A 26,219-nucleotide genomic window follows, 5' to 3' on the forward strand; every position below is an offset into this window, starting at 1 on the left:
CTTTCACGTCAGTGTTTCTCTCTTCCTCTCTCTCCTCCCACTCCATCTGGACAAAAAATGGAAAAGTGTCCTTAGGTGAGGATAAAAAAAGAAGGCTAGAAGAGAAGAAGAAAGGCTTGAGAACTTTTAAGTCTGCTATTGCTCAGATATGATGACAAATTTGACACATTCTAAGTTTCCTTAATTTATTTTTTTTAATGTTTATTTTCCCTTAATTTTCTTTGCTTAAGATATTGGAGTATTTTTTGGTAGATGGAAAAAGTTAATGAAGAAATAGAAACCTCTAGCAGTTGGGCAATTGGATATTCTGTGTTATGTTTCTAGTGCATCATACGTTAAAGGCCAATTAGTATCATTTCATCTCTTTAATTTCTTTTTTTTTTTTTTTATCCTCGCCCGAGGATATTTTTTCATTTTTTGTACAGATAGAGTGGGAGGGAGAGAGAGGAAGGGAGAGAGAGTGAGAAACATCGATGTGAAGGGACACATGGAGTGGCTGCCACCCGCACGACCAACCAGGGCCGGGGACAAACTACAACCGAAGTACGTGCCCTTAGCGGGAACCGAACCTGGGTCTCCCCAGACCGCAGGCCGACGCTCTAACCGCTGAGCCAAACTGGCCAGGGCTCTTTAATTTCTTTTTTTTTCCCTTTTGAAATTTATCTAAATTCAAAATTTTTTCCAAAATTTGATAACATTTTTGTTATAGAAAAAGATACATACTCAGTTTTTAATTTTTTCACCAAAAAATAAAAGAGTACCCCAAAACTACTATTAACATTAATATGTATTTTAGATATTAGTTTAATAACATATCAGATACTATTATATACTGTTAGGACTTTCAGAGTAGCAGAAATACTTTACTTAAGTTTAAGGTAACTTAAACACAAAAGGGTATTTATTGGCTCAATGCTCGGTAAATACAAGAGATAGAGCTGGCTTCCAGCATTATTGGCTGGTTAGGTTTACACAAGGTTAGGACTCTACAGGTTAGCCTCTGTTAATTGGTTTCTGTCGCTTGCCCTCTCTTTTCTGTCTCTGTTTCTCTTTTTGCTTCCTCCCTCCTTCCCCCTTTTCTTGCATTCAGTTTTAGAAAAGTATAGCTTAAAATTCTAAGTTAAATTATTTATTCATGAAAATTTATTGAACTTGGTTGAGAGATAATAGAAATCTAAAAATAATTTAGAATAATAGTCCATTCACAGCATAGGTAATTTTTAAAAAATTTCTATTTCTTTTTTCCATAAACTTGGATATAGTGAGAAGTTTAGATTCTTTGGCACTGGATGTTAAGTTAAAAATTGCAGTCTATATCTCTCAAAGCCACATCTTAAATAAAAAAAAAAAAATTTTTCTTTATTGATTTTTTGGAGAGAGAGAGAGAGAAGCATTGATGAGAGAACGATTGGCTGCTTCCTGCATGCCCCCACACTGGGGATTGGGCCCACAACCTGGGCATGTGCCCTCACAGGAAATCGAACTGGCGACCTCTGGGTGCGTGGGTCAATGCTCAACCACTGAGCCACACCAGCCGGGCCACATCTTATAATTAATCATTTGCTTCCCCCAGTAATACTAACCAAAATGTATTGTGAAAAGAAAATAAAAGCTGAACAATAAATACCCCGTGTGGTACCATTAGGTTGAGAGAATTGCTGATATAAATGATGCTGTATAAATATAAAAGTACCTTTCTAATGTAGTGATATGGGATAATAATAGTTATGTCCTAGGAATTATTTTAAAAACTTTAACAGTATTATTTTTTAAATCCTCACAACAATGTAGTAAGGAAGGTTCCATAATTATTCGCATTTTGTAAATTAGAAAACTGAGGAATCAGGAGATCAAGAAACTTGCCCACAGTTACTGTAGTTAGAGACATAGCTGGAATTTAATGTACGCATTCTGATTTCAGAGTCTTCAGTCTTTTTATTTCTAATCCCCACCCAAGGATATATTTTCATTGATTTTAGAGGAAGATAGATAGAGAAACATCAATCCATTGTCTCTTGTATGTGCCCCTGTGGGGGATAGAACCCACAACCTAAGAATGGTCCCTGACTGGGAATCAAACGTACAACCTTTTGGTGTACGGAATGATACTCCAACCAACTGAGCCACCCAATAAGGCCTTTTTTGTTTTTAATGTCAAATAAAGTTTATTACCTATAACATATAAAGAGCTAATAAAAATATGAAAGATCAGTACTCTTTTATGGACAGATAAATAACCAAAAGATATGAATAACAAAAAAATACAGAGTAAGGAAATGCTAAGGGAAATTCTCTAATAATTAAGCTGGATTTAAAACCATAATGAGGTAACAATTCACTCTGCCATGAAAAGTAAGAGAGAGAAATTCGGTATAAGCATAATATGGGTAAACAGGTACTTGAACACTGGTTATGATACTGAAAATTAGGAAAAACTTTAAAAAGCCACATAGGAATATTATCTGTTAATCCCACTTTGGGAAAGAAAAAAGAAAAATGTTTAAAATTATTTTTATGTCTACTACTTATTGTGAAAAACTAGATATAACTCAGAGGGAATAAGTTATGAGAATAGTGATATATTAATATGGTAGAATATTGAACTGCTAATAAAAATAATAACTTTATGAACAATGTATTAATGCAAGAGAAAAAAACAGAAGTTAAAATAGTATGAAAACTTTTTGATATGAGCCTTTACAGTCTTAAGTTCTGTTCACCAAGTTATAATGTTTACTTGATGTTTTTTATTAATTCTGTAGAATTAAATCCACAATGCAATGTGAAACAAAGGAAGATGAGAATCAGCTTTGAAGAAGAATCATACCATTGTAGAAAAATACTTTGTGTTTTTCATTTTCTAAGGAAATATCTTGGGGAATAGCTAGAGAACAAAAATACTCAGCACAGCCCGGCAGGTGTGGCTCAGTGATTGAGTGTTGACCCATGCACCAAGAGGTCACTGGTTCAATTCCCGGTCAGGGCACATGCCAGGTTGTGGACATAATCCCCAGTGGGGGGCAGGCAGGAGGCAGCCAGTTGATGTTCTCTCTCATCGATGTTTCTCTCTCTCCCCTCTCTCTCTCTCTGTTTCTCCCCCTTCTTCTCTCTCCAAAAATCAATAAAGGAAAAAAAAAAAAATAAATAGCACAAGTGGCATTTGCCATACATATATTTTCTTACCTTTTAAAAATATATATTTTAATTATAGGAAATGTATGCTCATTGTAGAAAATATTGAAGTGATAAAATTGTTTAGAGAAGGAAAAAAATAACCTATATAACCTATATTCCTTACTGCCCTAAACATTTAATTATAACTTTTTGAGTCTCATAAAGTTTAGACATTTTTATTGCAAATATAGAACATGTTTCTGATAATAATTGTATTATAATCATGTTTATATTTTTTACAAACATTATTTTTGACATTTCTTCAGGCCTGTCTACTAGTCATTTTGCCTGGGCATTTCACTCAGTAGCAGAAGAAGAACTGCTGAACATGTTGCCAACAATGCAGAAAGACAATCCCACTTGGTCTGAACTGAGAGCTATGGGTGTGGGATGGTGGATCCGGAATACCTGCATCTTACGTAAATGCATAGAAAAGGCAAGTATTTTATGTTGGTGTAAAAATTATATTTTGAATGTTTCTTTAAATTGTATTTCATGTTTCCTCTCCTTTTACTTTTTTTTGGGGGGAAACAGTAAAATGATTTTAAGTAGTCTTTATATTTGAAAATATGTTAATATAATATTTTAAAATTTATATTCTAATTCTTAAATTGTTAGTTGATACATTTGTTTAGTAATATATGTCTGATTTTTACAAAATAACATGTATAATTTTTAGATAAAATAAAATAATACAGAATTGCTTATAATGAAAAGTATAGTCCTGTTCTCACCTCTCTGTATCCTTGGAGGCCATCACCATACATTGCTTTTGTAATCATTAACTATATGTGCATGTTCGTGTGTGCGTGTATGTGTGTGTGTGTATGTGTGTGTGTTCATATACATCTTTTTAAAATTTATCAAATATTTAAACAGGTTAATGTATATTAATGTATAACAATCTGCATATTAATCTTGTATATGAGGGAAACTATCTGTTCACTTAAAAATGATTCTGTGAAATTTTGACCAATATTTTCTAATTATAGGTAGCCAAAGCAGCCTTTTATAGAAACAATGATCCTTTAGATGCTGCCATTTTTTACCTTGCAATGAAAAAGAAAGCTGTGATTTGGGGATTATATAGGTGAGAAAACTGTGCTTTAAAATGAAAAGCTTTTCATAAGGTATATGTATGAAGTAAAGATTTGTTGTTCTGGTTAGTGTGATTCATTTAGATTCTTATTTTTGTATTTAAGGAGATATTTCATAGGGAAGAATCCCAGGTGTTTTCCAGAATAGAAGATCTTTATGAGGTTACTTTAGTTTGTTTTCAGGTTTTATGAATCCAGAAAAATATTTTTTTGCTTATTTTAAGAACTTCTTGTGGTACTCCTATGGAACAAAGCACTAAATCAGAAATTTGTGTCTGGAGAGGGAAGATGAATTGGTGAGTCTGGAACAGGCATCTGTGCCCTATAAGAAGCTGTGGACCAGGCTATCCCTCTAAACTGCCCTCCTCCTGTGGGCCTAGACCCCATAACTGAGCTTAGCTCACTTAGAATTTTTCTTTTATTTGTCCTCAGCAAAACTTGGTAAACATGATTTCCATTGGTTTTGGGTTTTGTTCCAGAGGAATTCATATGAACAGCAGTAGCCTTTGGGGGAAAATCATATTACCAATCAGTTTCATAAGAGACTAGGTAACTAACTAGATCTGTTAGGATTGTTCTGAATCAGGACAGATTCTTTATGTTTTGATCATCAAAGTGTTGACCTTAGGTGGCCAGTGGAGATAAAGGTGATTGATGAGGTTTAAATGTTGAAGTAGCACAGAAGTTCATATAAATTATATATTTCACAAGGATTTTAAAATAATTTCTCATAGTGCTGCTAATGTAGTTTTCTCAGTAGTTTGAAAGAATATTTTTCAGTAATCTCTGACATAGATATGAGAAACTAAATATTTATTGTAGATGTTCTTTGCTCAGAAAATAAGATGTATAGTTACTTTTGAACTGTCAAATGTTTCAAGTCTTGACTTTTAAGTGGCAACTTTATAAAATCTGTTCTGATGTAGTAACATTGTGTTCCAAAATTTTCATGCTTTTTTCTTCCTTATAGGTCCCAAAAAGATACCAAGATGACACAGTTTTTTGGACACAATTTTGAAGATGAGAGATGGCGTAAAGCAGCTTTAAAGAACGCTTTTTCTTTGTTAGGCAAACAGAGATTTGAACATTCTGCAGCATTTTTTCTTTTAGCTGGTTGCCTCAGGGATGCAATTGAGGTAATGAATGAAACCTTTTAAAAATAGCATTGTCATCCATAAGCCTTATCTAGGCCTTAAATTTTGTTTTTCCATTGATTTTTAGAGAGGGTGGAAGGGTGAGAGGGAAAGGGAGAGAGAGGAAAAATGTCCATGTGAGAGACACACATTGATTGATTGCCTTCCGCTACAACCCAGGCATGCCCTTGACCAGGAATCAGGCCTGCAACCCTTCAGTGTCCAGACTGATGCTTTAACCACTGTGCCACACTGGTGAGGGCTCTGGGATTACATTTTTATTTTTTAAAATTTCAGTTTAAGTCTAGTGGAAACAACACAAAGCTAAATATCTAAAGTAATTGTTAATATTTTATAGTGACTTCTAAAATTTTGTTACTTAGCTTGAACAATATTTATTCAGAATTAAGATTAACCAGGTCGTGTTGGTTGGTGGAGATAGGTAGCTGATCTGACTAAAGAATATTCATGAACAGGTTAAAAAAAGTTTCTCTTATCAATTAAAACATATCTGAACATCTATTTATTTCGCTCTGTCTTAGTTAATGAGCCTTAGCAAATTTTTAACAGATTATTTCTTTTTATTTTTAATGTTTTTAATGATTTTTTTTTTGGTACATGCCCATAGCGGGAACCAAACCCGGGACTCTGGTCCACAGGCCGATGCTCCAACCACTGGGCCAAACTGGCCAGGGCTTATTGATTTTGTTTTTTAGAGAGAGAAGGGAGAGGGAGATAAACATCAATGTGTGAGAGAAACATCGACTGGCTGCCTCCTGCATGCTCCCCATTAGGGGTTGGGCCCACAACTTGGGCATGTACCCTGACCGGGAATCGAACCAGAGACCTCTTGGTGCATGAGTCAACACTCAATCACTGAGCCACACCAACAGGGCTTAACAGATTATTTCTTTTTTTTTTTTTTTTTTTTTAATCCTCATCCGAGGACATTTTTCCATTTTTTGTACAGACAGAGTGGGAGGGAGAGAGAGGAAGAGAGAGAGAGGGAAACATCGATGTGAAAGGGACACATCGAGTGGCTGCCACCCGCACGACCAACCAGGGCCGGGGACAAACTGCAACCGAGGTACATGCCCTTAGCGGGAACCGAACCCGGGTCTCTCAGGACCGCAGGTGGACGCTCTAACCGCTGAGCCAAACCGGCCAGGGCAACAGATTATTTCTTTAAAAGATTAAGATACAATATTTCTATCTTAAATTGCCCTTTTGCTCAGTTTCATAAAGGCAAACAGTTGTTAAAATTTTAAAAACTGTAGTCTGCTAAGGTGGAAGGGGAAGAGTAAAAGTTCGAGAACAAAACAAAATATGTCATTTGATTTGATGCTACTAAGAATTCAATATTTACTCATTAGGCCAATTATTTTTGCAAACATATTTAGCACTGGCAGGTAGATTTGTAAGTTATTAACACAAATGCTGTCGGGTAGCCTTGCTAAAGCAAGCAGTCTATATATTTTTTATCATCCTTGTTTTAATATTTATTAAATATTAATATATTAATTTTAAATATTAATAAAGCCTTGTGTTCATATAGTTATTAGTGAGTCAGTGGAGTTTATCTTAAATGAAAGGTATTCCTGCTTATTTGTAAACAATATTTCTTTTTTTTTTAAGGTATGTCTTGAGAAACTGAATGACATTCAGTTGGCTCTTGTAATAGCAAGGTTGTATGAGTCTGAATTTGATAAATCTGCAACATATAAGTCTATTTTACGTAAAAAGGTCTTGGGAATTGTTTCTCCTGTCGAACGCAATTCATTGAACGTCAATATGCATTATGATCCTTTTCTTCGAAGTATGGCATATTGGATTTTAGAAGATTATGGTAGTGCTCTGGAAACATTAATAAAGCAACCAATCAGAGAGGATGATGGTAAGCTGCACTTTTAAGTTGTTAATGATTTTGAGTTTTATTAGTATTTGCTGGTTAAAGAACACACTATTGGGTACTAACGGTCATACAAAACAAGTTGGAGACACGGTCTAAGACTTATTTGTTTAGTTGGGGACACAGAGTTATATATACTTTTTGTTTTGTTTCTCAGAAAAATAAATCTTTTGAAAATCAAGGACTTTAATTTTGTTTTAATGAAATCAGTGTATTCAATATAAATATACATACATTTGAATATAAATGTTTATATATGAATGAAGAAAATGCTGATAAAAACTCAGTTTATCTTAGGTAGAAGTTAGCATATTAATAAGTTTTATAATTTTTATAGTAGAAATGTATTTATTGTAAAGAAAGTTAGCATACATGACGTAATTAAAAATTATATGCTAACCAATTTCTTGACTCTTGTTCATGAGATGAGTGAGGTAGAAAATTTTTTTAATGGTTCCGCTTGAATCTACTTTTGCTTTTTGTTTCAGAAATTCTTTCTGCTGAAGATCTTTTAGAGATTACTATAAAATGGAATTATTTGTATAACTTTATATAAAAATGATGGGATATGCTTTTCAAATATTTTTCCATAGGTGGAATGGAATTGTGTCTATCTGATATAGTATGTGTCATACCTTTTGGAATACTGATGGAAAAGGTTCTAGCTCATAGCTTTTTGTATAGCATCCTTCAATTAGGAAGTATCTTGTCTTATGAAAAAGCCATGTTACTCGTTTGTTCTAGTCTACTGGCCATCTAAGCTATAGATTACCAAACTGGCCTCTATGTAATGAAGGGGGGAAATAAAAGGCCTTTTCCAGTCACTTATTTTATATCTATACATATTCATGTGAAAAATGTATTTTGATTTAGGATTAATACATGATCATCTACTTAGAGCCAATTAAACCTGTATTCTAGAAGAAAATTTTAAATGATAATAGTGGCTTGGACCAGGACAGTAGGAGAGGAGGCAGAGAGAAGTTGTTGGATTTGTAATATAATGTTAAGGTTAACTAGATAGGAAAGGATTCGATATGGAATGTGAAGGGGATGAGAATGAAGGATAATTCCTGAGTTTTTAGTTTGAGCAATAGATAAATTAAATAGGGAAGACCAGGAGCAGATTTGGGGGAGTGTTGCTTTAGATAGAGCAGACTTCTCTGATAAGGTAACCTTTGAGCAGACACCTGACTGAAATGAGCAAGTAGACAATGTAGATATCTGGATAAAGAGTAGTTTAGGCCAAAGGCTCACTAAATAAAAAGATCCTGAGGCAAGAGTATGTACATGTAAATGGGAATGTAATGTAGGCCTTTGGATATAGTAGTCTAGATTAACAGGGTAAACTTGGGACAAGTGATAGAAATGCAGGTTTTTAGCGTCTAGATGGTATTTTACGCCTTGGGACTGTATGAGTTCACACAGTTGAGTGTAAATAGAAAAGAAGTCAAGCATTGAACTCTTGGACACTCTATATTCAAAAGTAGAGAAGATGAGGAAGATCTAGGAAAGCAGACTGGGAATGAGTGTCTAGGAAAGTAGGAGGAAAAGAACTAAGTGTGTAAATGGATGTTTTAAAATATCTTAGATTGTTACCTGAAAATATGTGAAATCAGCATAACCTTTGTTTTCCTACTGTGTTAGAACACTTTAATTACAAATGTGTTCTTGTCTGTTCAATACTATGTGTTAGTGTAGTCTGTTAATAAAATTTTGTCGAAAGACCAGGTAGATAAAGATGCCATAATAGAGAAAAAGGACTACAATACAACTCTTGAAGAATATTTCTTGGCTCATAAAATGAATTTACTTTCAGATCAAGTCATGATGTCAGCCTGTAATCCTGCAGTTTTTAATTTCTATAATTACCTAAGAACACATCCTCTTTTGCTGAGACGTCATTTTGGATCATCTGATGCATTTTCCACACATGTGAGTTTAACAGGGAAAAGTGGACTGGCAGGAACAATCAATTTAAGTGAAAGAAGATTATTTTTTACTACTGCCTGTGCTCATTTAAAAGCTGGCTGCCCCATGTTGGCTTTGGAAGTATTATCAAAGATACCAAAAGTCATCAAGAAGACAAAACGTTTTTGTAGAACATCTAGTTTTCTGGATACTAGTAAAGACTGTTCTCCTACGTCTCCATTCAAATTGGGTGCAAGGGAAGATAAGTCATCCGCTATTGATTGGTCACAGTCACTCGTGAATGGTTTTGGATCTTCTTCAGAGGGTTCCTCAGAGAAGCAGTCAAACTCCACTCTTTCTTTTGATTGGAGCCAACCAAGTGTTGTATTTCAGGACGACTCTTTAGAATTAAAATGGGACAGTGATAATGATGAAGAAAATGAGGATCTCCCCATATCAAAGAAAGAACCTGAAAATAAAAACATAGGGAAAAAAATAGCTGAAACAAGTTCTAATTATACAGAATCTCTCAGCACACTAGATGAAAATGACATTTTAAGTCCATCAGAAGATATAATTGCAGTTCAGTTAAAATTTAGAGCATGTTTAAAGATTCTCACAGGAGAACTTCGTACTTTGTCTACTGGCTATGAAATAGATGGTGGAAAATTGCGTTACCAACTGTACCACTGGCTTGAAAAGGAGGTGATAGCTCTTCAGAGGACTTGTGACTATTGTTCAGATGCTGAAGAATTACAGTCTGCATTTGGTGCAAATGGAGATGCATTGGGAACAAATGAAGATGCTGAAGATTTGCTTCACCCAAAAAAAGTGGAACAACTGAGAGAAAATATTCAGGAAAAAAGACAGTGGCTTTTGAAATATCAGTCACTGTTGAGAATGTTTCTTAGTTACTGCATACTTCATGGATCCCATGGTGGGGGTCTTGCATCTGTGAGAATGGAATTGATTTTACTTTTACAAGAATCTCAGCAGGTATGTAACTTAAATGATAGCCAGTCAAAATAGTACATGTATGAAAAAGTTTTTGATGATTGTGTTGTTTTGTTTTTAAATATAGTTGTTGGTTTTCTTTATTATGGTAGCTTTAAGGAATGTTCCTTTTTGTGTGATACTTCATATTGTGAATTTGTAGGGTTGTGCATGTATTGCAATTTAAGGAAAATTTTATGTTAGGCCCTATGATATACTGAATTCAAACTCCACATTCTTTTTTAAAATTTTTATTTATTTATTGACTTTAGAGAGGGAGAGAGAGAGAAACATCTATGAAAGAGAACATTGATTGGCCGCCTCATGCATGCTCCCCACTGGGGATTTGGCCCACAACCTGGTCATGTGTCCTGACCGGGAATCAAACCAGTGACCTCTTGGTGCATGGGTTGACGCTCAACCACTGAGCCACACCGACCAGGAAAACTCCACATTTTTATATGAATGCCTTATGAGGTGATGAAATTCTTATGATAAGGGGTATTGTCCCATCTTTTTTCAGTATAATTGTTGGAATGATGACCTCCTCAAGTCCCTTCTAACTCTATAAAAAGTTTATGGTAAGCTTTTGTTTCATTTTGTTTTGTTTTGTTAATCCTTACCTGAGGATATTTTTCCATTGATTTTTAGATAAAGTGGAAGAGAGGGGGGGAGGAAGAGAAAAACATCGATGTGAGAGAGACACATTGATTGGTTGCCTCTCACAGGACCCCATCCAGGGCCAGGGACTGAACCTGCAACCCAGGGATGTACCCTTGACTGGGAATTGAACCTGTGAGCCTTCAGTCCTTAGGCTGGTGCTCTAACTGCTAAGTCAAACTGGCCAGGGCTATGTTAAGCTTTTAATTTTGACTTCTTTTGAAGTTTCCTAAAGAAACCTCTGAATTATGTAAGTAGTGGGTTATAACTTTAAATGGTTGATTAACCCTTCTTTTCTTTGTTTTTAAGGAAACGTCAGAACCAATATTACCTAGCCCTCTATCAGAGCAAACCTCAGTACCTCTCCTCTTTGCTTGTACAGCCAATGCCAAAACGGTAGTTGCCAATCCATTATTGCACCTTAGTAACCTAACACATGATATTCTGCATGCCATAATAAACTTTGATTCACCACCCCATCCTGATATACAAAGCAATAAAGTAAGTATGCTTGGTTTCAGTTTTTTAATTTACCTGTATACTACAGTAACACTAAAAGATAAGTGTTAGGGTTTTTAAAAAATAATTTTAAACATCAGACTATACATAGTGATTGATACATTACCAAAATTATATTGATTTTGATTAAGGAAAACTTCTGGTGTGGGCCAGGCACATTTTTCTTTAGGGTGCTTTAATCTTAGTCCAATGCTGGTTACTAAGTCTTATTTAGCCATTTTATTAAGAGTAACTGATACATATGCAGATAGGTAAGTAATTTTTTTAGCAATACATTTAGACAAAAACCTGATTGTCTTTTAGAGATAGAAATTTAATAATTTGGTATGAAGTTACTAATATTTGTGTAAAGTTTTTCTTTGTTAATATTAAAAGATTACATATTTTTAGAACAATGTGAAGTATTTTGCCTCAGTCAGCCCTCTAGGCCTGCCTAGGCAGTAATTCATGTTTCCAGCTACCGCAGAATCACCTGAAATGCTTGTTAAACATTTAGACTGTTACATTCACTCCAAGCTTAGTGAATCAGTCTGTGAGAGTGGGTCTCAAGAATATGTGTTTTTATTTATTTATTTATTTATTTATTTATTTTTTATCCTCACCCGAGGACATTTTTTCCATTTTTTGTTCAGATAGAGCGGGAGGGAGGGAGGGAGGGAGGGAGGGAGAGAGAGAGAGAGAGAGAGAGAGAGAGAGAGAGAGAGAGAGAGACATCGACGTGAAGGGACACATCGAGTGGCTGCCACCCGCACGACCAACCCCGGGTCTCTCTGTACCACAGGCTGACGCTCCAACCGCTGAGCCAAACCGGCCAGGGCAAGAATATGTATTTTTAAAGAATTTCCTCAGGTGACTGATGCAAAACTAATCATATAGTTATCTAAATCAGCCATATCATTTTCCCATGAATCACCCTTCACTTTATATATTAACATCACGTTTCATATTTCATCTTTATTCTCCAAGCATAATGAAATCCTTTAAAGTATGACCAAGTTTGACTTGTGTCTGCCTTTTGTCCGCCCTTGTAGTCTGTCATCTGATTCTCACCCACCTCACAGGCTGTGATATCACAGCAGTTCGGTTTTCTGCTTTGCCTAATGGTGTCCTCTCCTACAGTTTTACCCTTTTAGATAACCTTAATCTTTGTAATTTAATTTTACCATTTATTTTCCTGTACTGTTTTGTAGTATAACTGTCTACATTGAGTATTATACAGTTAGGAATTTAATTTCCTCAGATTGTGCTCATTTTGACCAAACACTATTCCATATTTAACTTTAATAATAAGCATACCCCTGATATATCAGTTAACTTTTGCTGCTTAGGAACCACCCTGAACCATTTAGTCAATTATTTTGCTCATGATTCTGTGAATTGGGTCATCAGTTCTTCTGATTTGGGCCATCTGGCCTGATCTCTAGACACTTTGATCTGTCTTTGGTTAGCTGGTAGGTTGACTCGATTCTGGGTGATCTAGAATGGTCTTACCTACATTTTTGTTGGTCAGCAGAGTGTTTGCAGGGCTAACAGAGAATCTGGGTCATAGGAACAGAACCAGTAAGGGGTGTGTGTGTGTGTGTGTGTGTGTGTGTGTGTGTGTATGAAGTCAGAGAAATCCCAAGATCTGCAGTTAGCAAGCTGGAAACCCAGGAGAGCTAATCATATAGTTCCAGTTTGAGTACGAAGTCCTGAGAACCAGGATAACTGATAGTGTAAATTTCAGTCGAAAGCCACCAGGCTTGAGACCCAAGAAGAGCTAATGTTTCAGTTCTAGTTCAAAGGCAGAAAGACTTATGGCCCAGCTCAATGCAACCAGGCAGAAGTTCCCTCATACTCCACTTTTTTTGTTCTGTTCAGGTCTTCAGTTGATTGGATGAGACCTGCTTACTTCTCCGTTGTTAGTGTTCCAATTCAAATGTTAATCTCATCCAAAATCCCACTAACAGACCCCACCCAGAATAGTATTTGACTTCATGTCTGGGCACCTCAAGGCCCCATCAAGTTGATACATAAAATTAATGATCATACCTAGGTTATTTCATACCACAGTGGCAGGAGTTTAAAAAGCAGCGAGAATTTGCAGGGCCTTTTGAGGACTAGGTTCAGAATTCTGTTGTATACTCTTGGTCAAAGCAAGTTACAAGGCCAGCCCAGATTCAGTAAGTGGGAAAATGGGCTCCACCTTTTGAATGGAGAAGCTGGAAAATACTCTGAACATTTTTGCAATCTTCCACGCATGGTCATTGCTGTCTTCATCTTACATGGTGATATTCATGATTTAATTCATACTATAGATTTTGCTGATAATCGAAGTAAAAATAACAATGAGATTTTAATCTATTATTTAATCTATTATTATTTAATCTATTATTTAATCTATCAACATAAAAGACTGTCATACTTCATAATTAGATCAAGAATCAAGTCTTTTAATTGTCTTGTCTTGTCTACTTGCTTACCTAGTTACACTTCTGCTTCATCCTTAGATTTACTTCTATTATTTCTCATCATGCCATGTTTAGAATACTCTTCCCCAATACAAATGTTTGCCTTTAATCGCTGTCATTCATACCTTTTCCTTTCTCTAAAATTTTACTCTCTTAAAATTGTTTGCTTTCTGTAGTAGCTAGAATATGTGATAGCATATTCTTCAGTGACCTGTACATAGGTGAGCACAGTCTTTTATCAGGCTGTGCTTTTTTATATTTTTGTTGAGGAAGAAGCAGGTTTAAAGGGTTTGCTTTTAATACATGGTTCATGCACTACTGAATAGCTAACATCTGTTCCCATTTGCCCTTGAAATAGAAAGTAAATAGCAGGTATATGTTTTATAATTCTGCCAAAGGCCTCAGTATTTTTTTCTTTGTCTGTAGTGAGACCTCAGAAGGGAGAATACAGAAAAAAAGGAAATAGTTTATAAGGGCAAAATTGTTTTTTTATCTTTTTCAAAACGCTGATTATATTAGGTCTTGAAAAAATTACATTGCATACTTAAAGTAATTTTGGTGTGTTTTGTTTTGTTTTTTTTTTTTAGGTATATGTAATGCATACTTTAGCAGCCTCACTTTCTGCTTGTATCTATCAGTGCCTTTGTGGTAGTCATAACTACAGGTAAATATCTTTGTGAAGTGTTAAGAATGCTTGCAATAATCTGATGAGGTTTCAGAGTATGTATGCTCTTGCTTTAGAAAAACTGTATGCAACAGTACTCTTTAAATAATGTAAAAAGCATATGACTGAAGTGTCAACTACTTTTTTCTTTTTCATCTTTGAAGTTTTAACTTACACCGTGATGGCAAATGAATCTCAAGTAAACCCTTTTCAATATAACTTATTTAGCCGCCTTTTATCAATCAGTGCCTGATGCCAGACATCATGATATGTACTGAAATAAGTCTTCCTTCCTTAAGGTCAATGTAGTTAGAAACAAACATGATCTGATAAATGATATATAGCATGGCATAGTACTTAAATGACAAGTACTATAATATGCATAGTAAAAGGCTCGGAGCATAGAGGAGGGAGTGACTGACTTGGAATTGAGAAATATTTTATAGAGGAGTTGATGATGATTTTGTTGATGGTTTTTCTCTTTATGTCCTAAGGTTTCACTATGATTCACCTGGGCTTTTAAAATATATTATTTAACACTCTGGGGTCGTTCTTTAGTTCTTCTATTTTCTTTCCTATTAGACAGATATTAGAATTTGTGGGTCCCTCTTATTTTTCCTTTAGCTTTCCGCTCCTGTGTTCCTTATCTTTATTTCTTTTGCTTCTTTTTCAGGAGAAATCCTAACTTTGTTTTCCAGATACTTATCCATTCTTCAGCAACATCTTATCTTTTATTAAGCCTATCCAAGTTTGTTTTAGAAATTCTATTTTTCATTTTTAAGGTCTCTGTTGATTTTAATAGCCACAATTATTTTTATATCATAGTCTTTATTTATTGATTTTTTTAACCTATCTGAATATAAAGCACTTTTAAAAATATTCTGATAAGTCTGCTTGTTCAGGTACAAGTCTTTCACTGAGTTTCTTGTCTCTTATGTGATGTCAGCCTTCCTTGGTGTTGATTTTTTATTGTCTGTTTATCCTGTGTGTTAGAATTTTCCCATGGGTAACCTTAGCTTACTACTCTAGTTATGTACTTCTAGGTTTACTTTAATTCATTTTGTTTTTACCCTGGTCCTCCAAGAGTTCATTTTTGTTTTTATTGAGTATGTCTTTACTTTCATCAATGTATTGTTATCTTTCTTATCATATTTATTCACTATAATGGGATTTTTTTGGTTGTTACTCTGCCATCTTAAAATTGGGAAGTAAAGCAAGAGAAACTATTTACAAATATATCAAAATGCTATCACTAATAAGACTTGCCAATTAGAACAGGTCTAAACAATTAAATGTGCTATATTTAAATATTATATTCCTTTACTTAATGTATGATATAGAAATTTCTAACAGGTTAACAAAATCTTATGTACCATTCATAGTTTATGTCAGGATACAAGTTATTCATTCATCTGTCTAGGTTTAGGTTAAAGTGCCATTTTACTTGGAGACGCTTACCTTGAATTCCCAAATTATGTGAAATGCTCTTGTCTTTTGCTTTTATGGCACTGTATGTATAGGTTTTGTCTTTAGAGACATTGTGATAAAATTATTTGAGTCTGATTTCCCCACCAGTCTATAAATTTCATGGGAGACGCAAACCATGTTTTTTATTATGTGTCTGGAACCTGGTGCATATACTTGATATAGGGTAGACTAGCCATTAAATATTAAATTAAACCTAAATTGACTTTGTTTTCAACTAAACAACCTTGTTTTAAAGGATGATGATAAGCTTGCTACTTACTATGGTCATTAGTAATTCAGTTTTCTTATGTGTAAATATTCTGTCTCTTTCACTAAATAAATATACTTAAAACCTATCACGTGTTTTAATTTTAAAAAATTGTATATTTATAATTAAATGATACTTTGTTTTAACATAGCACTAGACTATGGAGTATAGTGTAGATGTGATAGTAGTATAACTAATAAACAAAGATCTGTATTTAAGGTACCCTAGAAGTTAGATCTAAAGCATGGAATATTATATGTGAAATTCATTTTAGATCATTGTATATTATTGTGTTATTATATTGTTAATATTGTAGGTCATTGTTGATTACTATTATTTAAATGTTTTCTTCTCTTAGTTCATTTCAAACAAATCAGTTTACTGGAATGATGTATCAGACAGTACTGCTTCCCCATCGACATTCTTTGAAAACAGGAAGCTTAGATGAAGCAGTAACTCCCAATACATCACCAGCTCAGTGGCCAGGTATAAATCATTTATATGTGTATGAGTTTTTTCTTAGCTTGACTTTAATCAGATGAGGAAAAAGTAGGTTTGGGTGGGTTTTCTGTATGATAATCATTGTTAAATATTGTTAAAATTGATACTTGTCCAGTATTCACCACTCGTTACAAATAATGCAGTTACTTAACTTTTGTATTTCCTTCATCCTTATATTAAAATAACTGAAATATTTTGTTATATCACTTTTTATAATTTTGTTTTTGTCATAATAAACATTTATTATGGCAGATAAATTTTATCTATCAGATTTGAATCAGATTATAGATTTTCATTGTTTCTCAAAATTGAAAAATAGCTGAGAATTATACACTAACTGTAATGACCTCTATTAGTCTATGAATCTAGAGAAGAAAATGTTTTAATCTTGATGCAATAAAGTTAGAAAATGTAATTAATTTCTTATTTTTAAAATTTATTGTCAGTGGTATCTGTGTTTGTTGTTTGTTCTAGGAATAATTTCTCTAATTCGACTTTTGAATTCTTCTGGTGAGGAAGCCCAGTCCGGGCTTACAATTTTGCTCTGTGAGATTCTCACAGCAGTGTATCTTAGTCTCTTCATTCATGGCTTGGCAACACATTCTAGTAATGAACTATTTCGGATTGTGGCACATCCTCTAAATGAAAAAATGTGGTCTGCTGTATTCGGAGGAGGTGCGCATGTTTCCAGCAAAGAACAGACACACTCAGAAGCATTACGTGGTTAGTTTTTAATCTGTTTTATGTTTTGTTTTGTTTTTTCAGATAGGCTTCACTTATTTATCTACATGGTAACTTTGTCAAATGTAATTACATTTTAATTTATTCATAGAAAGATCTTGATACAGATCATTTTCTTAAATCCTGAACAAATAGTTTTATGGTGAAAATGCAGTATAAAGTTTTGTTGCAATTTCAAACTTAAAGATACTCATGTACCAGTGATTAAAACTATCTAATGTAATTTTCTTTAATCTTTTACTATTTAAATTTTCATTTGTTGAAATATGTAATACTGGTTTTTGTTCTATCTCGAATACAGATTCTCTCTTCTTTCTTTGGCAGGAAGGCACTTTGCTATGCCTAGCCCCCACCAGATAGTGGTATTCTCCATGGAATGTGTGGGCTTTTCCAAAGCTCTTTCAACCATCAGTTCTCATAGCCCTCCCAGTCTTGCAGGCAAGATAATAGCTTTAGAAATAGGCTTTTGCAGTTCAGCTTGCTTTGTGTTGTTTTGGAGGGGTTTGGGGTACAGTGGGCCAGTTTTGTTTTGTTTGGCACTCATAGAAAATTGAGAATTTAATTTAAGTAAGCCATATATTTTATTTAAAGCAACAATTAGTATTTTAGAAAATTATTTCTGCACTTTTATTCTTTTAAAAAATTCTTTATTTTGATGTTTTCTATCCTTTAGACTTTAATATATTTTTAAATGTGTAGAAATAAAGAAATGTCATTGCTAATCATAGCAAATCAAACTATGGCTTGAAATGATAGGAAAAAAACATTTCAAGTGATGCTGCTTCATGTTTTGCATATTGTGATTCTGGCCATTAGGGGTTTTGGATTTCTAAGTGTTCATAATACCATGAAAAGTAAAAATTTTAAACAATTATATCTCATTTTCGGAACTTTCTAATCTTAAAACTATATGTGTTTATTTAACGATTGAAACACCACACTTTCTTGACCTGAAAAGAATATTCATAATGCTTTCTGGCTTTTTTAAGTTTTCTTTTTGTACTTGATTAGTACATAATCTTGCTTTAAATTTTTTTTAAATATTCTAATTATCTTAACATATCTTTTCTAATTTTATTATTTATTTATTTTTTTATATCTTTTCTAATTTTTAAAATTTTTATTTCCTATGCTTTATTTTTTATATGAATAAAAAAAGACTAACTTCAAAGTCTAACAGAGAATAAAATATATAGCTCTATTGAGATTAGTATTAAATAAATAATTGGTAAATTAATTTTTACCCTGTTTTTAGTGTGTTCTTAGAGAAAAGCATTTGTTAAGACTGATCTTATTAATGTGAAATGTTAAAAAGGGATAAATTCTTGCTATGGAGTATCCATATATCTGTAAAAATTAAAAATACATTCTTACTGGCTAGTCATTAGGTCTCAGTTTCAATCATTCTTGCTGATCACAGATATATAAAGAACCTTACTCAAAGTCCAGATTTCTAGACAGATAAGACATAAATTATCTTTCAGGTACACCCTCTCATAAGTACTGTTACAAACTAGATCCCACCACTGGCAGCCAGATAATATAGAATACTTAAAATGTGGTTCACGCCCTGGCCAGTTTGGTTCAGTGATTAGGGAATCAGCCCACAGACCAATGAATGAGTCATGGGTTTGATTCCAGGCAAGGGCACGTACCTCGGTTGCGGTTTGTCCCTGGCCGAGGTTGGGGGCATGCAGGAGGCAACCACTCCATGTGGCTCTTTCACATCAGTGTTTCTCTCTGTCTCTCTCTCTTCCTCTCTCTCCTTCTGACTTTATCTGAGCAAAAATGGAAAAATGTCCTTAGGTGAGGATAAAAGAAAAAATGTGGTTCGCTTAGTGGTAGGGCTGGTTGTAGCCACATCTAGGTTATGTGCTGCTCATCTGTTTTTGAGAACCCAGAAACTATTCTGAATACAAACATTAACTAAAGCTGCATTTACAGAAGACATGAATTACATGAGTCATCAGTTTGCTAATCAGAAAAATAGGAGTACTGCTGAATGGTGAAGCCAAAGACTTGATGGCTCCAAAGCTAATGTAGTTTGAGAAGTAGTGGGTAGAAACAGAGAGGGCACGCACGAGCATGCTAGGATGCACAGTAGTGTCGTAGTAGTCATTAGAAGCAGTAGTCCTGTGAAGCAGATCAACTGACAGTGGGAGAGAGAAAAATCTGTGAACAGAAAGTCAACCAAGACAGGAACCAAGTAGAGGAGTGGCTTTCAATATGAGGCTGAGTTCTGAAATCTCAGTTTTGAAGGCAGTATTATGTTGTTCTGAAAACTTACCAGCTGAAGCAGCACAGCAGTCTGATAAAGTTTAGGTTGTAAGTAAGCAGCCCTGCATGTTTGAATTACTGCTAAACATAATTATAATGTCCCACAAGTCTAATGGCACATATATTCAGTGTATATTGTTGACCAAGGGTATAAAATAATGTGTTTTAGAAAATTGATCTGAATGCAGCCAAAATTAACATATATATATTTTTAGTTTTTACTATTTAAATTTGGCCAAAGGGAAACTGACAAGTCTAGAGTATTTCATTTTCCTGACAACCTAATCAGTGTCAAAGCATGATATATTCAAGATGAAATACATGCTTGGAAACCCTAAAAATCTGTGTTTTAGAAAGTATTTCCATAAACTTAGTAAGTATTATGAGAGTAATTTAAAAATCACCATTTCCTTGTTCTGGTATAAATTCTTTAGGATTATAATTTTCTTTGAAATAATCACCTTATGAACTAAATTAATTTCTCTCTTCATGTTTATTATACAGTCAATTTTCTAACTCTTTCAGTGACTTAAAATTTAATTATGACTTACACTTTGTAATATAAGAAAATGATAGATGATTTTTATTAGATGTTAGCTCGGCAGGCAGAATTCTTAGCAAACATGTTAATGTACATAAATCAGTAATTTATTTTTAAAATAAATTTGCTTTGTGAATTCCCATTATATGTTAATGAAGGATGTATTATTTTCTAATTAATTAAAACTATAGTGCAGGTGTATATTCATGGAGTTCTAAATTATTTTGTTATGGTTGATTTTTAAAGCAGACAATCAACTAAACACTAGAAATTTTCAAAAATTTGCCTTTCTTCTGCTAACAGTTAGAAATCCATACTTTTGCTTTTCAGTGCATATTATATAGCAAATCAAAATATTTTAACAATTTTTATTGTATCTTGTTATATTTGCAATAATAACTGTGAATTTTTATCTTGATAAATTTACAGTAGAGACTTTTTATGTCTCCAAATTGAGAATATAAAATGAGTATTTGTGGTAAGCATGTCATTTTTATCTTTATTGTTGAAAGTATTACAGATGTCCCTCTTTTTTTCCCCCCTTTCACCCTTGCCTCCCCACTTCCACTCCCTTCCTGCCTTCCCCAAACTACTGTCTGTATCCTTTGGTTATGCATCTATGCATATAAGTTCTTTGGTTTATCTCTTCCCACCCCAGTGTCTTCCCCCATCCCCTGTCCCTCTAAGGATTGTCAGTCTGTCCTTTACTTCCATGTCTCTGGATTTATTTGGTCTTCAGCTTATTTTGTTCATTATATTACATAAATAAGTGAGATTATGAGGTACTAGTCTTTCTCCGACTGGCTTATTTCGCTTAGTATAATACTCTCTAGGTCCCTCCATGGCGTCTCAAAGGGTAAGAAATCTTTTTTTTTTTTTAATCCTTACCCAAGGATATTTTTCTATTTATCTTCAGATAGAGTGAGAGGGAGAAAGAGAGAAACATTGATGTGGGAGGAGCACATTTACTGGTTGCCTCCCGCAGGACCCCAACCAGGGCCAGAGACAAACCACAACTTAGGTACATGCCCTTGGCCAGAATCGAACCCGAGACTAATTGGTTCCCAGGCCAACACTCTACCGCTTAGCCAAACCAGCAAGGGCTAGAAAGAAATCTTTTTTTTTTTACAGCTTGATAGTATTCCATTGTGTAAATGTACCACAGCTTTTTTATCCACTCATCAACTGTTGTACATTTAGGCTGCTTCCAGATCTTAACTATTGTAAATAGCACTGATATAAACATAGGGGTGCATATATTCTTCCTGATTGGTATTTTAGGCTTCTTAGGATATACTCCAAGAAGCGGCATCACTGGGTTAAAAAGCCAGTTTCATTTTTAATTATCTGAGGCAACTCCATATTGTTTTCCGTAGTGGCAGCACCCCACTGCATTTCCACCAGCAGTGTACTAGAGGACCGTTTTCTCCACATCCTCACCAGTTGTTTGATGCTTTGTTGATGGCAGCCATTATGGCAGGTGTAAGGTGATACCTCACTGTCATTTTAATGTGTATCTCTCTGATGACTAGAGATGTTGAGCATTTTTTCTTGTGTCTCTTGACTTTTTTGTATGTCCTGTTTAGAGAAATGTCTATTCAAGTCCTCTACCCATTTTTTTAATTGGATTGTTTGTCTTCCTTTTGTTGAATGGTATGAGTACTTTATATATTTTGGATACTAACCCCTTCTCCAGTGAATTATTGGCAAATATGTTCTCCCAAAAAGTGGGTTGGTTCCCTTTTCATTTTGATGTAGAAGCTTTTTAGTTTGATGTAGTCCCATGTATTAATTTTTTCCTTTGCAATTCTGTGCTAGTCACTAACTCCTCCCGGCAGGCAGGCTGGAATTGCAATGGTGGAGCAATTGCTAACCGTAACCCAGCTAAAGCCACTCTAATTCTGCCCAGGAAAAATGGTTTTTGTAGCATGGGAAAATGACTCAGCATAGGGCTCCTAATGGCCTCCTTCCCAGCTTTCTCCCTAGCTCATGAACCCCTGTCTCTCCTCACACAGCTCCAATCCAGTCTGCCCTCCCTCTGCCAGAGTCAAGGTAAGTGACTGTAGCTGAAATTTGGTGCTGTGGCCCAGCTGGTGTGGCTCAGTGGTTGAGCATCAACCCATGCACCAAGAGGTTGCCAGTTCGATTCCCGGTCAGGGCACATGCCTAGGTTGTGGGCCCAATCCCCAGTCAGGGGCATGCAGGAAGCAGCCAGTTGATGTTCTCTCTCATTGATGTTTCTGTCTGTCTCTCCCTCTCCCTTCTTCTCTCTCTCAAATCAATGAAGAAGAAAAAAATTTTTTTTTTTTTTTAAGAAAATTGGTGCTCTGGCCTTTTTGGCACCTCTGCCTGCCAGATAGGACCTCTGCTCTGGTGTTTTTCACAGCCACATGTTATATGGGCACCTTTCCCTGTTCCGCCACTCTGCTGTGAAACCTGGCTTGGGGTTTAAACTCCAGACTTCTTGGGGAAATTCTCACAGCTAAGATAGCCCTCAGCTGCTGTTTGTGGGAACCCAGCCAGCCCTCTCATGCCTCCACACCTCCTACCAGACTCAATTTGTGCTCCTCGTTACATCCCTAGTTATAAGAGTTCACTCCAGCTGGTCTTCAGTTAGTTATTACAGATGACTTCTTTATTTTAGTTGTAATTCCAATTTGGTCCTGGGAGACGGTCAGTGTTACTTCCATTCACTCCACCGCCATTTTTTAAGTTGTCTCTCTCTCATTTTTTTTAACCTATGAGACTTCTAATGATATTCTAGAGATTTTAAAGTATATTTTTGGCATTTTATTATTTATGTTAAATACAAATCAGAAAAGCCAGGTATTTTGCTTTGTTTTGTAAACTTGTATAAAATACAAGTTCTGTATTCAGTATTTATTGATTATACATATATTGCTATCATCGTTCAGTGAAATAGCAACCTTTCTTAACCAGAAAAGGTAAGACATCAGCGTATTTACAATATAAAACAAAATCAACTATTTAAAATATAAGTAAATGTGTCAAACAGTTTCAGTTGTCTGCTGTTCCACATAATAACTAGTTTTACTGAAAAGGGGAATAAATACATTTTTTGGTTAGAATCCTTAGACAGACTTTTCATTGACAGCCATATATCAATTTTAAAGTTTAAAAAGCATTATATTCATTTCATAACTACTGGGGAAGGCAAATACTTAGATACTAATTGTAGAGAAAGCATAGAAGATAAAAAACACTAAGAAATGCATATGTGTAAAATTTTACAGATAAATATCTTTTTATGAAATATCTCAACTTTCACTTCGACTCCTTCACGCCTACCGAGACTAAGCATGTGATCTGTATGTCCAACCCCATTTTCTAATTTATTTCTGGCAGTCCTAAGTGGCTGCAGCAAAACATACTATCTTAACCATTTGTGTACAGTTCAGTAGTAATAAGTACATTCACATTGTTGTGAAACAAATTTCCAGAACTTTTTCATTCTATTAATTTGAAACTTTGTATCCATTTAACAACTTCCCTTATCCCTTCCCCCATTCCCTGGTAACCACCATTGTACTTCCTGTTTCCATGAATTTGACGACTTTAGATACCTCATGTAGAGGAGACTTACAGTTTGTCTTTTTGTGACTGTCTTCTTTCACTTAGCATAATGTTCTCAAGGTTCATCTGTGTTGTAATATGTGATAGGATTTCCTTCCTTTTTGCACCAGAGTTATATTTCACTGTATATATAGGATGGGACAAAAGTAGGTTTACATTTGTGAGTACATGAAACACAGAGTTTATTCTTATTTTATTAATTATTGTATTATTTTCCATATGAAAAACTGTAAGCCTACTTTTGCCACACCCTGTATATACCCATCAAATTTTAAATAAGCCTATTGAGTTTGAGCTGAAATCTTACAGATAGAACCGTATAATAGCCAGCAGGGTGATCGAAAAGTAGCATTCTAGAGCAGTTATCTCCAGATTTTTTTAAAATTATATAACCTGTCCTTGAAACATGCTTGAGCAAAACCCCAATATATGTACATTATTTATTTATAAATAACATGTACCATTGTTGATCCAGATATTCAACATTTACATCTTTTATTTTCTTCTTCCTCTTTCCTCCCCTTTTCTTTCTCCCTGCCCCTTTCCTTCTTCCCTCCCCTGGTACCTTCTTTCCCTCTACCCACTTTCTCCACTACGCATCTGTTCTTTTCCCTCTTCTCACCCCTTTTCTCCTCTTCCTCATTCCCCTCTTCTACTTGTTAAAAAATAAATCTAAATAGAAGTTGTAATATTTTCCTTCCATATTTTAATCATTTTGATACCAACTACCTTGGAGACTATCTTGCTCTGTGGTTTAGAGACAGATTGCTGCTTTCTATTAAGACATTCATAAGTTCATTTTTATAAACATTTATGAAGCAGGTGCAAGGTACTGTGCAAAGTATTGATCCTAGGAAGACCTCGAGAGTCAACAGTCTTTGTAAAATCTGGATAATACCACCTGCCAGACTTTTTTTTGTCATTAATTTTATTCCCTGAGGATTAAAAGTACTTTAAATTCCCTGCATACTTAATCTCTTGATTTTGTCTTTTTGTTTAGGAATCTTTGAAGTTTACCTGCAAAATCATGTTTTACATATAATTTTGAGAATTTGTATTATACTTAATTTGTGTTCACATACAGTTGTAGTTCTCATACCTCTAATGAAAAAGGAGAATGAAGATACTCCTCTTAGGAGACCTCTTAGATTAAATTACCTTGCTGAAGGGAAGAAATAAATTTGAACTCTGTCAATCCAAAGCAGCTAAGAAATGTTTGTTTGTTTTTAATTTATATAAATACATAATTCTGTCCTTTACCCTGTGCATACCTCAGTTTGTCTTTACGCACTTTCTTACTTATTTATGCCCCTTATAATTCATAAACTCTGTGTCTAAAGTTCCTTTCCATTTCTCCCTAATACTGATTTTTTTTTCTATCACTAGTAAAGTAGCCATTTACCCCCTTAATAACGGAACAGTCAAGTCAGTTTTTACCCAAGAACTGGAGGAAGTTTTTGATATTTAACTATTAGCATTTTCAAAAATAAGCAGTGAGGCCCTGGCCGGTTTGGCTCAGCGGTTAGAGCGTCGGCCTGCGGTCCTGTGAGACCCGGGTTCGGTTCCCACTAAGGGCGCGTACCTCGGTTGCAGTTTTTCCCCGGCCCTGGTCGGTTGTGCGGGTGGCAGCCACTCGGTGTGTCCCTTTCACATCGATGTTTCTCTATCTCTCTCTCTGTTCCTCTCTCTCCCTCCCACTCTACCTGAACAAAAAAAAAAAAAAAATGGAAAAATGTCCTCGGGTGAGGATTAAAAAAAAAAAAAAAAAAAGCAGTGAGTATTCAATGACTTAATAGGCTCTGTTGCTGCCCCTAAGCTTTATGACCATTTTAACCCATTGTGATTTAAGCATTAAATTATTTTAGGTCTTGTTGCAATTTGAGGGTGAAGAAGAAGCATCTACCCTAATGACAAGTTACAGATAGATCATTTGTTTGCTGGGAGGCATCACTTGAGTTCTTTTATTTATAACATTTCAAGTAATGTAACATTGAGTACTGTGAACCTGTTTCTCATTTCCCCCCATATTGTCCTTCTTTATCAATAGTGTTTTGATAAATAGTTTTATACTTTTGGCATTGAGTCTGTAATTTTAAATATTTCCCCCAAGTGTGGTTAATCTCTTATTTTCACATCTTGTGTCTGAGTTCACAGACTATACTTTCAAATCTTTTCTCACTTTAAAAACCCTCTTATGTTTTGCTTTAAAAACTCTACATTTTGACATAGTAATCTTGACAAAATGCATTAATTTAGCATTGTCTGTAAATTTTATTTTCCAGAGATTCCCCTAAGCTTTTATGAAACTTTCTAATAATCT

The 26,219-nt window shown here is 34.7% G+C and overlaps 1 protein-coding gene across 16 annotated transcripts in view; it reads left to right on the forward strand.

Moving 5' to 3' along the window:
* DMXL1 (Dmx like 1) overlaps positions 1 to 26,219 on the forward strand; it is a 166,408-nt gene that overhangs the window by 69,412 nt on the left and 70,777 nt on the right. For 12 of the 16 annotated variants that reach the window (XR_004961739.1, XR_004961738.1, XM_036280415.1 and 9 more), the window contains 10 exons: positions 3,441 to 3,610; positions 4,167 to 4,264; positions 5,242 to 5,407; positions 7,040 to 7,298; positions 9,133 to 10,220; positions 11,187 to 11,378; positions 14,434 to 14,510; positions 16,604 to 16,731; positions 17,221 to 17,469; positions 17,812 to 17,925. Coding sequence is in view for 14 of the 16 variants with exons in the window: in XM_036280415.1 (XP_036136308.1) it covers positions 3,441 to 3,610; positions 4,167 to 4,264; positions 5,242 to 5,407; positions 7,040 to 7,298; positions 9,133 to 10,220; positions 11,187 to 11,378; positions 14,434 to 14,510; positions 16,604 to 16,731; positions 17,221 to 17,469; positions 17,812 to 17,925 (2,541 nt within the window). In the remaining 2 variants the exon portion in view is untranslated. The remainder of the gene's footprint in view (positions 1 to 3,440; positions 3,611 to 4,166; positions 4,265 to 5,241; positions 5,408 to 7,039; positions 7,299 to 9,132; positions 10,221 to 11,186; positions 11,379 to 14,433; positions 14,511 to 16,603; positions 16,732 to 17,220; positions 17,470 to 17,811; positions 17,926 to 26,219) is intronic. The other 4 variants (XM_036280413.1, XM_036280416.1, XM_036280412.1 and 1 more) reach the window with 2 other exon arrangements.

The sequence above is a fragment of the Molossus molossus genome, unplaced genomic scaffold, assembly GCF_014108415.1.
Source record: "Molossus molossus isolate mMolMol1 unplaced genomic scaffold, mMolMol1.p scaffold_m16_p_3, whole genome shotgun sequence".
NCBI classification, from domain to species: Eukaryota; Metazoa; Chordata; class Mammalia; order Chiroptera; family Molossidae; genus Molossus; species Molossus molossus.